The 15456-nt window shown below is 49.4% G+C and overlaps 1 protein-coding gene across 1 annotated transcript in view; it reads left to right on the top strand.

Moving 5' to 3' along the window:
* Positions 1-15456, top strand: part of TBC1D22A (TBC1 domain family member 22A) — a 319915-nt gene that overhangs the window by 95893 nt on the left and 208566 nt on the right. Inside the window, exon 5 of the mRNA XM_060165087.1 lies at positions 8625-8695. Within this exon, the coding sequence (XP_060021070.1) occupies positions 8625-8695 (71 nt within the window). The remainder of the gene's footprint in view (positions 1-8624; positions 8696-15456) is intronic.

Below are 15456 nucleotides of genomic sequence, written 5' to 3'. Positions count from 1 at the left end.
TTAAAGCCAGTTTAAAAGAAATGAGTATTAGAAAAAAATAGCTTAAATTATGGGTTGATTTTTCTGTTATTCCTGGCTTTTCAGAAAAAAAAAAGGTACTTAAAATAGGAGTTCTTTGCATACACCCTTTTGTGACAGATTTCTGGTTCAGTCTCAAATGTGATATTTTACATCCAATTAGAACGAATGAGTCCCAGTGGCTGCATGGTTTGGGTTCACAGCCCAACCAGCCAAATAATTACATCAGTAAGCGTAACAGAATCATGTTCTTGCATTTGTATAGTATGTCACAATGCTTTCTCACGTATTGTCTCTTACAGAAATTCTGTGATTTAAGCAAGGAAGGTATTTTTATCTTGCTGTAAGTCTTAGAGGAAGAAACTGGGGCTCAGGAGAGATTAAGAGTACTGACCAAGGTCATACAGATTCTCGTTGGCCACGCTGGGTCTTGAACCCCAGGTCCATTGAATCCACAACTAGCATTTGTTGCTCTGTACCTCTCTGCTTCCTTTCGTCATGGACTGTTTGCAATGTCAATTTCCCAGGTGGGAATTTTATTGAGAAGGAAAGACTCAAAGTGCAGATGAGTATGGAGTTGTGATATTGGTGTTGTTTTCATAAAAATGTTTCCAAATTTTATTTTTTAGAAAGCAGATGCACTATTGTAGAAAAAATGCTATTTGTTTCTCATTCATTTTCTGCTTATTAAAGTATTTCTTACATTTTAGTTTTCTGTCTTAGACAGCTAGTGATTTTGCAGTCTGATTCTAAGAAGTATGGGGACAGAGAGCTGAAAGAAAAGCCAAAACCACACTGTAAACGTTAAGACTCAGGCAGTTGAAATAAAAGGTGGAAAAAGATATGCCAGGGAAGCGCTAATCATAAGAAAACTAATTTACTTATAATAATACCAGAAAATATAAACATCAAGACAAAGAGTTTTATTAAGACAAAGAGGGATGTTTTATAACGATAAGAGCTTCAACTCGTTAAGTAGAGGTACCTTTCCTAAATGTGTATGTACCTAATAACACAGCTTCATAATGCATGAAGCAAACATTGACAAGAATAAAGAAAGAAATAGACCAATTTCCAATCGTAGGCAGAAATTTTAACACCCCTTCCTGAGTCATTGACAGAATAGGTAGATATAAAAATCAGTAAAGGGAGTATGAATAGTGCTGTCACCCAGCTGCATCTCACCGGTGTGTAGATACCACATCCACCAGCTGAAGATGCACATTCTTTGCGAGGACATATGGCACATTCACCAAGTAGACCACATGCGCTGCCAAAACAGGTCGTGGTAAATTTCAGAGGACTGAAATAGCACCAAGTTCATCTGACCAAATCCTTAAATTAGAAAGCAGTCTACTGTGATACCCAGGAAATCCTCAAATATTTGGAAATTTATCAACATACTTCTAAATAACTCATGGATCAAAGAAATCACAGGGAAGATTAGAAAACGTTTCAAACTGAATGATAATGACAATACATATAAAAATGTATATGATACAACTAAAACAATGCTTGGAGGGAAATTTATACCTTTAAATGCCTATGTTAGAAAAGAATAAAGGTTCAAATCAATGATCAAAGCTTCTACCTTAAGAAGCTAGGAGGAGGGTGGGGTGGGAGGAAGGGGGAGAAGAGAAAAAAAGAAAAAAAAAAAGAAGCTAGGAAAAGAGGAGGGAATTAAACAAAACCAAAATAAAAGAAGGGAAACAAAATAAAGGTGGAAATCAGTAAACTGAAAAATGTACAAACAAGAGCAAGAATCAAGAAAATCTAAAATTTGTTTTTTGAAAAGATCAGTAAAAACTTGTAGTTAGACTTGACCAATGGAAAAAGAGAGAAAACACGAATTACCGGTGTCAGATATGAAAGAGGAAACATCACTACAGACCCTACAGACACTAAAAAATAAGTGGATACTGATCACAACTTTATGCCAATAAATTCAAGAATGTACATGAAATAGACATATTCCTTGAGAAACATGGCCTAACAAAACAGATGCAAGAGGCAATTGGAAACTCTTATATCAGTTTAAAACGTAAATTTGTCATTAAAAAACCTTCACATGAGGAAAGTGTCAGGGTCAGATGGCTTTTCCAGTGAACCCTATCTCAGGAGGAAATAATACTGATTCTCCAGAAAGTCTTTCATTTCAAAAGAGAGAGGAGAACACACGTCTCAGCTCATATTAAGGTGGCGTAGCCCCGATACTGAAACCTTACAAAGGCATTGTAAGAAACAGAAACTAGAGATCAATATTCCTGATGACTAGACAAAGATGTCTTTAAAATATGTTAGTAAGTTGACTTTTGCTTCAACCCGTGGAGGACTAGCTGTCAAAGGAATTGCTCCCCTGTTGTAACAACTGGAAAGCTGCCTTGGGACCTTGTGGAACAGGTGATGCAGGACTGTGTCCCTGACGAAGGGGAACAGCAAGGCGAGCTTTCCATTTGCTCCTGTTTACAGCTGGAGGCAGCTTGCAGGCTGCAGCGCAGCTGAACCTGGCGGTCCTGCCGAGTTGAGGACTCAGGAAAGGGGGTTCCCAGAGGCCGAGACAGAGCATGTGGAGCAGAGTGCTGGAGAGGAGAGAATAGCTAGAGGTAGAGCCCAGGTGTCGGCAGCGTCCCTCCAAGTCCTTGGCCGAGTGCTGATCTTTTCACGGGTGGGGTGAGATTCCATGAGGCAGGGAAAGAGTCCCCAGAAAGCAGTCAGTCAAACAACCACCAGAGCTCACGCAGGCGTCGGCTGTGGGGTGTTGCTGGCCATCCCTTGCTGCCGGTACCGGGACTGGGAAGTCGCTCTGGCCAGTAGCTGAATGTGGGAGAAACCCTGTGTGCTCAGGGCCCGCGTGCTGGAGAAAACACGCTCTGCAGGGCCTAAGGGCGGGAGAAAGCCTGCTCAGGGGGAGGCGAGAGCTAAAGGGAGCTGGGGACCACCCTCTGCAGGAGCCTGGAGAACCTGGACCAGAGCAGCCCTTGCTCCTCGATGGTCCTTCCTTCACCCTCTGCTGAAAAGGAGAGCGGCATGCCAGCTGACCAAGGAGAAGTGTTTACAAGACCCGGTTCCATGACCAGAGAGGGAATAAATTGCTAACTGGCGCATCTGGCGTTCGGAACAAAAACAAAAGCCCAGGCACGCAAGGAGATAGGAGACTATGACCTAGAATCAGAAGAAAAATCAATCATCAGAGACAGGCCCATGGATCAATAATAAAATGATGAACAACCCAATAAAAAGATGGGTAAAAGATTCCAATATAAACTTCATAAAAGGTATAAAAATGGCCAGAAAGCACGTGAAAATCGGTTCAACGTGCAACATCATTACTCATCACAGAATGGCTAATTAAAACTGTAATGAGATACCATTTAACATTTAGTAGAATGATGAAAATTAAAGACCGACGTAACACTAAATTTTGACCAGGACTGGAGCAGTGAAAACTTTCCTACATTAATGGTGGAAAGTGTAAAATGGTTCAACCACTTCGGAGAACCACATGGCAGTTTTTTTAAATAAGGTTAAAGGTGTATCTGTCCTGTGACCCAGCAGTTCCGCTGCTTCATATTTGCCTGATAGAATTGGAAACATCCACCCATAAAGCAGGTACCCACAGGAACGTGCATAGCAGCTTTTTCACGGAGGAAAGCTTGTAAATAACCCAGGCATCTGTGAGCAGGTGGATACCTAAACAGGTGGTGATATATTCATAGCAAAGAATACTGTCCCTGCTTGTAAAGAAGGAACTACTGCTACACGCATGACTGACAGACACATTATGAGCAGAGAGGTGGGACACAAATGAGGGCATCCCGTGTGTAGTATTTACGTGAATTTTAAGGACAGGCAGAGCTAATCTATGGTGACAGATACCAGAAAGGGGTTAGCTCGGAGTGGGGGGCAAGGAGGTACTAGAAGAGGGTGAGAGGAGTGTTCTCAGTCTTGTTGGGGGGCTATATTCATTCTTTTATTGTGTATAAATTACACTTCAATTAAAAATGTGACACCTGCCCCCCCCTCCAAAAAAAAAAAAAGAAAAAAGAAACACCTCTGAAGGGCTGGAGGGAGGAATTGGTCTTGCATCTCTCCAGTACTTACTGCCAAGCAATCGCAAGGCACTGCATCAGGACAGACAAGCAGGAGAATCATGGGGTCTGACCTCCAGGAACTCATAAGCCCCCTCTAGGAGGTGAGACTGATGCTCCTGGCGTGGCCCTGAAGGTGGGCGGGCTCCGGGCTCTGGGCTCCAGGTGGCACTCACAGAAGAGGGAAGTGAGTGAGGGCTCGAGTCGTCAGGAAGGTGTCCTAGATCTGGAAGAGGCTGAGCTGGGCCTGGAAGGCTGGGTGGATTTTGAAAAGTTGGAGGTAAAGGTGGAGATGGACAGGAACTTTGTAGAAACACAGCAGGGTAGACAATGAAAGGTAGGTCTCAGCATCCTTGAGCCCGCTCCCTGAACCCCTCCCCAAGTCTGGCTGTGCGTCTCGATTCCTGTGTGTGCTGGCAGAGATAGTGCGGCTACATTCTCTTCTCTGTTGTTCTCTTTTCAGAATTTAGAGAAGTTTATTCTATATCCACCCACAAAACGATACCCATTCTTTTCCATGGCAACATTGTCGTCCAGTGGGGATGTAACAGGGTTTTTAATCATCTCTCTATTAATAGACACTTTGTTTCTAATTTTCCGTTATGATTGTACTCAGATGCTAACACCCTTGTGTATAATCCTCGTGTACCTTTGCAGACATCCTTGTCGAACAGGTTTCTTCAAGTGAAGTTGCTGCTCAAGCATTATACACCATTAAAATTTGACCAACAAAAAAATTATATCAATATACACTCTTACCAAACTATAAGAGAGTGGCTGTTTACCCAGAATCTCATCAATATTGGGCATTATTTAAGATTCTAACTTTTGACAAGTGTCTTGTTTTAATAGTGTAGTTTGTTCTTTGATCACCATTAAGGTTACGTGCCTAGTTTTGTACATTTATTAGCCATTTCTGTCTCCTGTGAATTTTCCATTTTTCTGTAGATTGATCACTCTTACTTTTCTGTGTTCTTTACATATTAGTGATGTTAACCTTTTAATATTTTATGTTGCATGTGTAGTTTTCAGATCTGTCATTTGTTTTTTTTTAACGTAGTTTCTTTCACTGTACAGTCATTTTAAACGTTTATATAGTTAATTTGTTAAGCTTTTTATTTATAGTTTCTGAGATTTGTGTCTTGCTTTGGAAGACCTTTTTCCCATCCCACAGACAGCAAGATATTCTCTTATATTTTCTTGTATTTTAAAAATCATTCCTTTATACACATGTTGCATTTAGATCTTTGGATCTTTAATCATCTGGAAATACGTTTTTGTGTGGTAAGATATATGTTCTAAATTACTTCTCTGATAATAGATACTATATTGTTGGCACGTCATTAGTTGGTGGGCCCCTTGATTTGAAATGCTCTTTTTATCACAACTAAATGCAGGTTTGATGTGAACCACTTATTCTGTTACACTGCTCTCTCTCTTCATTTTAGCTTTGCTCGTAGAATCCTTATGCCTTAACTACTGTAGTCCTAGTATACATTTTCTTATCCGTTAATGCAAATTCTTTTACATTATTCTTTTTGGAAATGTTATTGGCTGCTCTTATGCATTTGCTCCTCCAGATGAACTTCAGGTCAACTAATTACGTTTCCGTCTATCCTGAAACTTACATGCAGTCTATCCTGTTGGAATTTGGATTGGCTTTGCTTTGAATTTAAAGATGGACAGTTGACAGCATTGTGATTTTGAGTCTTAGATCCAGTCTTCTGTGTCTTCTTGTTTTCATCTCCTAAATTTCTCTTTGGTCACTGCCCTTCTCTCACTGTCACCATCCTAGCCACCGTCACCTCTGCCTTGGGCTTCCTAAGTAGCCCCTTAAGTGGGCTCTTTGGGGCCACTGGCCCCTCTGATCCTTTTTCCACTGTGGTCAAGGCTTTGCATAAGCTGTTCGCTGGGCCCAGAATATTCCGCTTCCGGCCCCCTCTTCTCTCAGGTGATCTCTCCGCGTCTCTAGGTCTTAGTTCAGTTCTCATGTCCTCAAGGAGACCTCCCTAGCTGGGTACACCTTCCCACTGAGGGCTTCATTGTGCTGTTCACCTCATCTTTTAAGCACTTTATCCAGTCGTGATCTTACATTTGCCATGACCTTGGAGTGGGAGGTGAGTTCCCTGCTCCTGGGGGCTGTGTGGTGGTCACTTGAGTAATTCCCCTACCGCTGGCCTTGTGCCTGGCCCTGTGGATGTGTTCCTTAAATACTTGTTGATGTCAGTCATTGAGCTCAGTGTTTTCCTCTGTTCCTTTATGTCTTTCAGTAAAACCCCTATAGTTTTCTTCATATGGTGTTGTGTATTTCTTGTTAAGGTTGTGACTGCCCAGTTTTCTATCTGTTTTGTCAGTGGCGACAAGCTATTGATTTTTGTCCCTTGCATCTGCCCGTCTTGCTGGACTCAGAACCCTGGTTCCTGCCTGTCTCCTGGTGCTGCCGGCTTCTCTGCTGGCTTCGTCCTCAGGCTGGTTGGATTCTAGGTGGCTGTCGCAGTCCCCAGCCTGACCTCTGACCCGAGCAACATCCAGAGGAGGCAAGAGAGGGTTACCTCCGACACATTTCCCAAGAGCCAGGAGGAGCTTTCTCAGAAGCCCCCAGCTAATTTGCTCTCTCTTCTCAGTGGTTCACATAGGGTCCCAGGCCCATTGCCGAATCAGTCACCGGTGAGGGCGTGGCTTAGCTCCAAACCAGCCAACCCGGTCTCAGTTTAGAGTGAGGCAGGCGGGTTCAGCCTCCCCTGGGCTGCCGAGGGTGGTCACTTTGCATAACCAGGATTCTCCCGGAAAGGTGGAAGGGGCGAATGGGCCCCGGGGTGAAAGTCCACACCTGACATCTGTCAGAGCAGTCCTGTTACTTCTCCCATCCACTCATTCCAACACCATAATAAAGTTATAATATAAGATTTCCTGATGCGGAACCATCCTTTCATTCCTGGAGTAAATCCTACTGGTGTCTGCTGTTCTTTGGATATCCAGTTGTGTTTTGATCTAAGATTTCGATCTTGTCTGTGTTCCAAGAAGCCTTCTCAGTAATGGAAGTTAATCGTGGGGAAGGACTCCGGGACGTGAAGGTCACTTGGTTCCTGTGCCGCCACGGCCAAGTCACCTAACCTCTCTGAGACTGTTCCTCATTCACCTTGTAGGATTGCGGCCCTAATGAACTCAAGCTGTTTGGAGGATCAAATAATATATATGAAAAAGCTTCTTTTAAGCACCCGAGCTCACACAACGTCAGAACTGTGTCTCATGCTGTCTATTTAAGGTACCATTTTTATGAGTTTCTTTCATGAAGAGAGAGAACATTAACGACTGAGATTTCTCTCGGCTTTCTTCATAAACGATCATCAGAAAGCCAGGCTCATGCAGTCAGAGGGGCCCTGGGAACATGATTGGTAAACATTGCGTTATTGGTGTTCCTGCTTTTCATAATATCCTTAGGGAACCCGGGAAGATTTGATATTTTCTGAGATTGCTGTAAAATGCAAGTTATCGCTGGTAACGTTGCCCAATTATTCTGTACTTATTTTACTTAGACTTTAGTAATTGGAAAAAGATTAGATGCCAGGACTTTGTATTTTGTTGATTATATTACCAAAGTCTTCTCGTTAATCATTTCTTTTATTCCTAGTATTAATCATTAGCTCTGAGCTGTTAGGTGGAGGACCTAATGGTGGATTCCTAACTTAAAAGAAAGAAATAATTACTTCAGTTTCTGTGGCATTGACTGTTATCTATCTACAAATTGAAATGTGTTCTCTAGCCGTTCAGGGCATGTGATGGAGACACTGGAGGAGACCCAGGTCAGACAGAATTCAGGGGCCCTTATCCTTGTCCCACCCCCCCCCGGCCCAGGCTGTGCCCCATCCTGCCCTTCGTCCAGGCTCCTCTGCCCCTGCCAGCCCCGCCCCTCTGTGACCCCCCCCCCCCCCGCCCCCGTAGGTGTTCGTTAGGGCAGCAGTGACTGTACTCTTTAAACTTGATTGTCCTTGGTGTGTGTAATACGCTACATCCTTATCAGTGCTGTGTAGACACAAGCGTATCTCCGTGAAGGAATGTCTTTCAAAACCAGTCCTGGGAAAAACACCTCACGTAGGTCTTCTTAAACAGTAAGTGGTGAGAGTGACATGGGATGAAAGAAAGATGTGAAGTTGGGAGGGGGAGGGAGTGAGAGAGAGAGAGAGAAGGAAGGAAGAGGGTGGGAAGGAAGGAGGGGTGGAAGGAAGCCGAGTCCTCTGGACCTCACCTGTCTCGGTGGCCCCAGGATCGCTGGGGTGTGTTTAGCAAACACGTGCTAAGATTTAAATGTAAACAGGTCACGTTCAGCTTTGCTTGAATAGAGTGGAAACTTCTCTCGTCTGTTGAGAACAGTCAGTATCTGGAATTTTTATCATTTAGGTTCAGTGTGGTTTCATGTCCAGGGCTCTTTGCCCCCTAGTAACTGGTGGAGGACGTTACCACACAGTGGAAGTTTGCTTGCTGTTTGTAACCCTGTTCCTGTCTCTTTTTCGTCAACAGAAGAATTGCGGAAGTTGAGCTGGTCCGGGATCCCGAAGCCCGTCCGTGCCATCACGTGGAAGCTGCTCTCGGTGAGTCCCCCCGGGCCTACCTGCCCGCGCCTCTTCCTCCCGCGAGGACGGGCTCCCCTGGCCTGGCCAGGCTCCCGGCCCTGTCACGTGCCCTGTCTGCGCCGCGGTGATCTGGGCCTTTGCCGGGGCCAAGATGGCATTTCCCATCCTTTGCTTAATTTCAAGCTTGGTTTGACAAGGCTGGCAGAAAATGAGGATAAGTCATAATTTATGACAGCTGTATTCTTTTTCTCTGATTTTATTGGTTTTTAAATCTTTGTGGTATTTCCAAACCTGTGGTATAGAAAAGTTCCAGCATAGAAAATTATTTCAACTCTGAGGTTCCAAACAGGGAAATATGTTTGAGGATTTTTTTTTAAATGTTAGTAACCACGACATTAGGAACAGTTTGTGTCTGTGTGATGGAGGCTGGAGTTGTGGCTTGCTCACCCCTAGTGCTGAGCTGCCGGTCGTGGAGGCTTCTGGGGAAGCTCGGGTGCTGGTGCTTCACCTGAGTCCGTGTCAGAAGCGAGCTTGGCCCTGCTGAGAATTTCAGAATAGTTTATTGACAGCTTTCTTCCCCTTTCCTTTTTGTATTATTTTTGGAGCTAAGTTACTAAGGACCCCTAAGAGTTTACTCTAAATTGCGTCTGACTTTCAGTATTTAAGACTCTTTCTCGCTAATGAGTCTTGATAATTTTGCAGCTTAGTACCTCGTAATCCTAATTGCAGATGCAGCTCTGAATGGTGAATATTTATTGACTAAATATTCTCCTGCAATTAAAATTAGACCTACTGCAATTGCTTATGTTTTTGTTGTTTTTTATTTTAAGCATTTGTATCCAGTTTTCCAAATGTCCTCTAAGATAGGTTACAGGAAGTTTGGATGAAAATACCTTTAAGAGCCTCTGTTGCGGTTTTGTCTTTGTTAAGGGTGTGCTGCACCTGGTGGAAAGTCCTCCGTGAATTACGTTGTCCTGTCCTCTTTCCTTTCATTCTCAGCCTCTGCGGGTCATGGTTTAGGTCCCCTCATGTGCTGCCCAGGGATTGACCTGGAAGAAGGGCCAGCTGGGACTCAGTGGACAGAGGGGCAGAAGAGGAGATAGCACAGGCTCCACTTGGCTGATCTGAAGCGGGGGGGGAGGTGGGGAGAGCCTGTAACCAGGAGCGCTGGGGATGCAGGTGACAGAAAGTCCAGCCTGCTCACGCACATTTATTCACTTAACCACCACTGATTACAGGGGCCCTTTGCCCGGAAGCAGAGGGGAATTAGACACTAGTCCACCACAGTGGGTTGGGGTGCTTGGGTTTGGTCAGGGGTGCAGCAGGGTTTGCTCTGGGGACCACAGACTGTGGGATGTATGGGATGCAGGCGGGCACTGTGGGCGAGAGGAGGGCAGCAGTGTAAGTGCCGAGGGCACACGTACTGGGGGGAGGCCTTCACTCCCAGGGTCTGCAGGTGGTGGCGGTGGGTGAGAGGCAGGGGGGAAAGGACAGAGATGAGTGGGGCAGTTCTGACTTTCTTAGGCTTGCGTTGATGGCTGAGTTAAAAAAAAAAGGGCGTTGGGGTCAATGAGCAGACCCTGTCCTTCCCAAGTGGGGCACCAAGAAAGAGGGGGCCGTTCCAGGGCAGTGCAGACTCATGCAGTGCCAGACAGGGCTTCTTGGAGAAGGTGGGATGCTTCTGTGGCATCTCGAAGGGGGTGTCAGGGCTCCTCCGGAGAGGGAGATGAGGAGTCACGTGGCCTGGGGCACGCAGCAGAGGCAGGGCCAGCAGGAGTCAAGGCCGAGGTGAGCCAGCTCCCCAGGAACCAGCAGGCTGAGCCCTTGGGCGAGGGAGGGGATGGGGAGGCACGGGGAGCTGGAACCAGGGGAGGCCGGCGCTCAGGGGCCACACGCTGAAGGCTTGAAGTGGGGGGCTGGGGTCTGCGTTTCTGGTGAAGCCAGGAGCCTCTTGCAGGGGCCGTTAGTTGGCTTATCCGTTCATTTGATCAGTATTTATCGAGCGTTTTCCGTGTCTCAGGCACTGTGTGTGATGCCGGGAGGTAGCAGGGAAGGGAAAACGACCACGTCCCATCCCTCACGGGGTCTGCGGAACAGGATGGAGTCCCTGCCTTCCTCTGCTGCCCCCAGGACAGAGCTGGATCTCACTGCACGGAAAGGAGCCCATCTTCCCAGGAGCCCATGTCCCCAGTGCGCTATCTCCCGCTCTCTTTCTTTGCTTTTTCACTTGTTTTGCAAACATTTATCGAGTGCTTGCCGTGTGCCAGGCTGAGCACGTGCGAGAGATCCTCTGCAAGCGGTGGGCTGTGCCCCTGGAAGGGGTTAGAGCTGGGGCAGGGAGAACAGGAGGGGGAGGAGGGGGCCCAGGCCTGCAGGTGTGGGTGGGGCTCGGGCAGTTGAGGAGAAAGCCAGGGTGGGCGCTTTGGAACTGTGCTCACTGACAGTCCAGGCCTGTGCGGGCGAGCAGGGGTGACACCCCAGCCTACAGGGCTCCTGGGCTGCACGTGGTGCAGCCACGGGGGCAGGGAGGGGGCTCTGGGCACCCGGGGGCAGGGAACCCAGCGGGCTGAGGGGTGTTGGTCAGACCCGGGTGCGGACAGGCGGAAGGAGGTGGACCGTGGGCGCGGTCGCCTCCTGTCCTGTAAACCGGACCCAGGGGCTTGCTTCTGAGGCTTCCGCTCATGCCTCGGGTGCTCCCCGGCGGTCAGCCTCAGCACGTGTCCCGTGGCAGGCCGTGGCAGGAAGCTCAGGCGCTCAGTGAACCCTGCCCCTCACGCAGCCTGGTCCAACATCTGCCCCGGTCCAGCAGATGTTTCTCGTGGGTCTGCCCTCAGCTGGGCCCTGTGCAAGCGCCAGGCCCAAGGGCGCCACGGGGACAGCGGGGAGAGAACCCTGCGGCCGCCTAGGCCGCGGGGGCGGGCTGTGTGTGGACGAGGGGTCTCTGCAGTCAGGGCTGCCTCTCGGTCGTTCTCTGTCTCTGAGGGTCTCACCCAGCCTGACACTCCTCTCTCCTGGGAGGGAAGCTCTCGCAGATCCTGAGGTTTGGGCCCATGAAGCAGATCCGAGCCTTGGGTGGCCTGAGGTGTCAGGGTTGGTACCGCCTCCGGCTCGCTGTGACACGGGGCCTGCTGAGCGCCCACCCCAGGCTGGGCAGCAGGGGCGTGGCGGTTTCAGGTCACCCCTTGACCTTTTGTGGCTTTCCATTCTCGGTCCACATTCGTGTCGCCTGGGCAGCTTGGGAAATGCTGCTATCTGGGTTCCCTAGGGGTTCTCAGGCGGGCCCGGGGTTGGTGACTGCTGCTCCAGGACACTCCGGCCCTACGTGGGACAGGGCAGGGCACCCCCGAGCCCGCTGGCAGACAGGGCGCTGAGGGCAGCGCACCTGGGCGGAGGTGCTGGGCGGGGGAGCGGCTGGGCCTGACTCAGCCGGGTCGTGCGGCCCGGGGCTCAGCTGCCGGGGCGGAGGTGGGTGTCCCAGCCCCCTTGGTGTCCAGGATCAAGAGTTGAACCCAGGATCGGGAAGAATTTACGCTCTGTCCAGTTTAGAAAGACCACCAACCGCAGCTGAACTTGAATATGAATCTAGTTCAAGACCTGGCTAACAAATGACTTTCCCGACACGTTCAAGATTTGTCGTTAACACCATCCTCGTGGCTCGTGGACGAGTACTGTTCTTAACTGATGAGTAGGAAATGCTGCTTTAATGAAGAAAGATGGGAAACTTGGCTCTGGTCACTTATGGAGAGCTAACACATGCTCTAGAACTTTCCATTAAACCACCACTGACGCTGGTTGACATTGAAATTCCATCCAAGCCGTGCAGTAACTTTTAAAAATTAATCCTGTAGACACTGATTTATTTAAAACAGATAACCAGACAGGACCTGCTGTATAGCACAGGGAATTCTGCTCAATATTCTGTAATAACCTAAACGGGAAAAGCACTTGAAAAAGAATGGATACATGTATATGTATAACTGAATCACTTTGCTGTACACCTGAAACTAACACAACGTTGTTAATCAACTATACTCCAATATAAAATAAAAGTTTAAAACATTTTAAAAAATTAGTGCTGTAGAAAATCATATTTTTGACTCTTAAAAATAACCATCTCAGGGGCTTCCCTGGTGGTGCAGCGGTTGAGAGTCCGCCTGCCGATGCAGGGGACACGGGTTCGTGACCCGGCCCGGGAAGATCCCACATGCCGCAGAGCGGCTGGGCCCGTGAGCCATGGCTGCTGAGCCTGCGTGTCCGGAGCCTGTGCTCCATCCGCAACGGGAGAGGCCACAACAGTGAGAGGCCTGCGTACCACACAAAAAAAACAAAAAACAAAAACTATTTCAGAAACATTGAACAGAAACAAAGTAAACACTTGACATTTATGCTAGTCAGTAGTATGGTTAGAAATGATCAGTGAAACTCTGGTATCATCTTTCCTTCTTTCAATATATTGAGGTGAGTTTGCACGTGAACCCAGCAGGAGGGAGCGATTTGATGTTTGTGTCACCGGGACAATTTTGATATAAGTATATGCATGCATTGTTTTACATTTATGATTAGTGTTTTTATAGCATGCTAATACAGCAATTAAGTTTTCTGTAATTTATAATTCAGTGCATACTTGAATATATTTCATTTGCATAATTTCCAGTCTTGCTTAATTACCTAGGGGCCTCAACTTGCCTATGTGTGTTTTCCTTTAGGAAGGGGAACGTCAGGAATATGTGTGGGGTTTTTTATTGCCCGTGTCCCCGTTTTGATACCCTTGCCTTTTAGGAGTTCTGTTTTGGTATGTTAGTTAACGTTTGGGGGTGGCGAGAATTTCTGGGTACTCGTTCACATTCACTAAGAATCCTTTGGTGGCACTGCAGGTGATCTGCATAGGCTGTCCACTCTGACCCCGGCTGACACCGGGCTGGCCCCACTGCCCTGGCCTGGCGCACACGCCCATGCCCCTCCTGTGCCAGGCTGTTTCGGGCTTGCCCAGGGCCAGCCAGGACATGCTGCCCTGTGTGCTCCATGCGGCTCCGTCACCTTTCTCAGGGCGTCTGTGTCTGTCCCTCTCCACCTCCATCCTCTCGTGCATCACCAAACCCAACCCTGAGCAGTACTGGGCCAGCGCAGCCCTACTTCTCATCAATTAGCTTAGACACGTCCTCCCCAGCCCCCAGGGCAGGGGCGCTCCTTGGGCGTGACGGTGTCCTTGCACATCTGTTGACATCATTTGTTCATCCACCAAGTATCTACGGAGCATCTGTTGTGTACAGACAGTATCCTGAGCCCTTGGGGGCTGTCTGTGAACAAAAGGGGTGACGGTTCCTGCCCCGGTGGAGCTGGCGTTCTCGTGGGATGACACAAGCAGTAAACGCAACAAGTAAACTTCGCAGTATCTTCCAAGGAGCTGAGTGCTACAGAACAGAACGCGAGCAAAAAGTAGGGGGGATCCTGAGGGTGAGGTCGGCGGCCGGGGCGACACCTGTGAGCAGGCACTTGGGTGGGGGGGGAGGGACGTGGCCACGCAGGGTCTGGGGCAGCGCGTCCAGGTTCCTGGGTTCTTTGGAGAGGGATGTACCAACCCCAGCAGCGCGTGGGCCCTCGGGACGCGGTGCAGACCAGGCGGCCCCGCTGCCTGGAGCCCTGCTTGGACGTTGAGGGTAAGCAGCAGAAACTAGCAGCGTCCTCGGCCCCGATGCCGAGAGGAGGGGCCGCTCCTGTGGAAGGGCCAAGGCGGCGCCCGAACCTGGAGCCCAGACCGAGCGTGTGGGAGCTGGCCCTGCAGAGGGGCGGCTTCATCAGGCCCGGCAGGTTCCGTTCCAGGCGCCGTGGCTCCTGCCGTCCGCGCTGCAGCCTGTCCTCGGAGCTGAAAGATCCTCCTGTACACGAAGGTGCACAGCCGAGTTCCCATAACAGTTTACCGACAGAGTATCCTGTGGGCTGGACGTGGCCTGTGGGTGGTAGTTTGCTGACCCTGATGCAGAGGAGAAGGGCCCCGGGCAGAGGGAGCAGTGAACTCAGAGGGGCCACGAGCCAGGGTGAGTGAGGGAAGGGGAGGGGAGAGTGTCCCCCGGCTGCGAGCTGGGGAGGGCTGGGCCGGGCGGGCGGGAGGGCAGGCGCGAGCACACTGAGAGGGGGCAGGGGCCCTGGGGCGCGGTGCTGGGCGGTCCGGTCCTTCTTTTCCACAGCAGCGCTGGCAGGCGTGCGGGGATGGCCTGACGGGTGGGGAGAGAAGCAGGGCCTGGTCCACCGGCAGCCGGCCGCCGCAGCATCCCTGCATCCCAGTGCTGTCAGGGGACGTGTGTGTGTGGCAACGTGGTGGCGGGGGACTCGGTCCCTGCTTCTGTGAACGAAGCCAGGTGGCCCCGAGGAGGTGGGGCCTCAGGTGGGCCGGCTTTGCCTTCAGTCCCCCACCAGGTCCGCGTGCCTCTGGGGCCCGTTTCCTCACCTGGGAACAGCGTTGGCATCGGCCTGTGTGCGCCGGCGAGGGTTAGAGGCAGGTCTGTGTGTCGCCTGGTGAAGAGCTACACGGTCACCCGTGACTGTGGCAGTTTTAGGACAAAGAAAAAGAAGTAAACCCTGGAAATCGTTACTCTCCAGGAGGTGACAGAGACTTGACATGGCAGTGAGGCCAGCCTGGGCGTGGCCGATGCCCCTGGTCCCACACGGATTCTCTGAAGCTGTGACTTCCCTCGGGGGGGCAGGGCTGGGAGCCCAGCAGGAAGGGGGCTCTGTGCTGGGCCCCCCCCAGGCCGGCGTGTTCCAGGTGGTGCTGGCTGCAG

This window comes from Lagenorhynchus albirostris, chromosome 11 (assembly GCF_949774975.1).
Source record: "Lagenorhynchus albirostris chromosome 11, mLagAlb1.1, whole genome shotgun sequence".
NCBI lineage: Eukaryota > Metazoa > Chordata > Mammalia > Artiodactyla > Delphinidae > Lagenorhynchus > Lagenorhynchus albirostris.
This window is presented reverse-complemented; position numbering and strand designations above follow the sequence as displayed.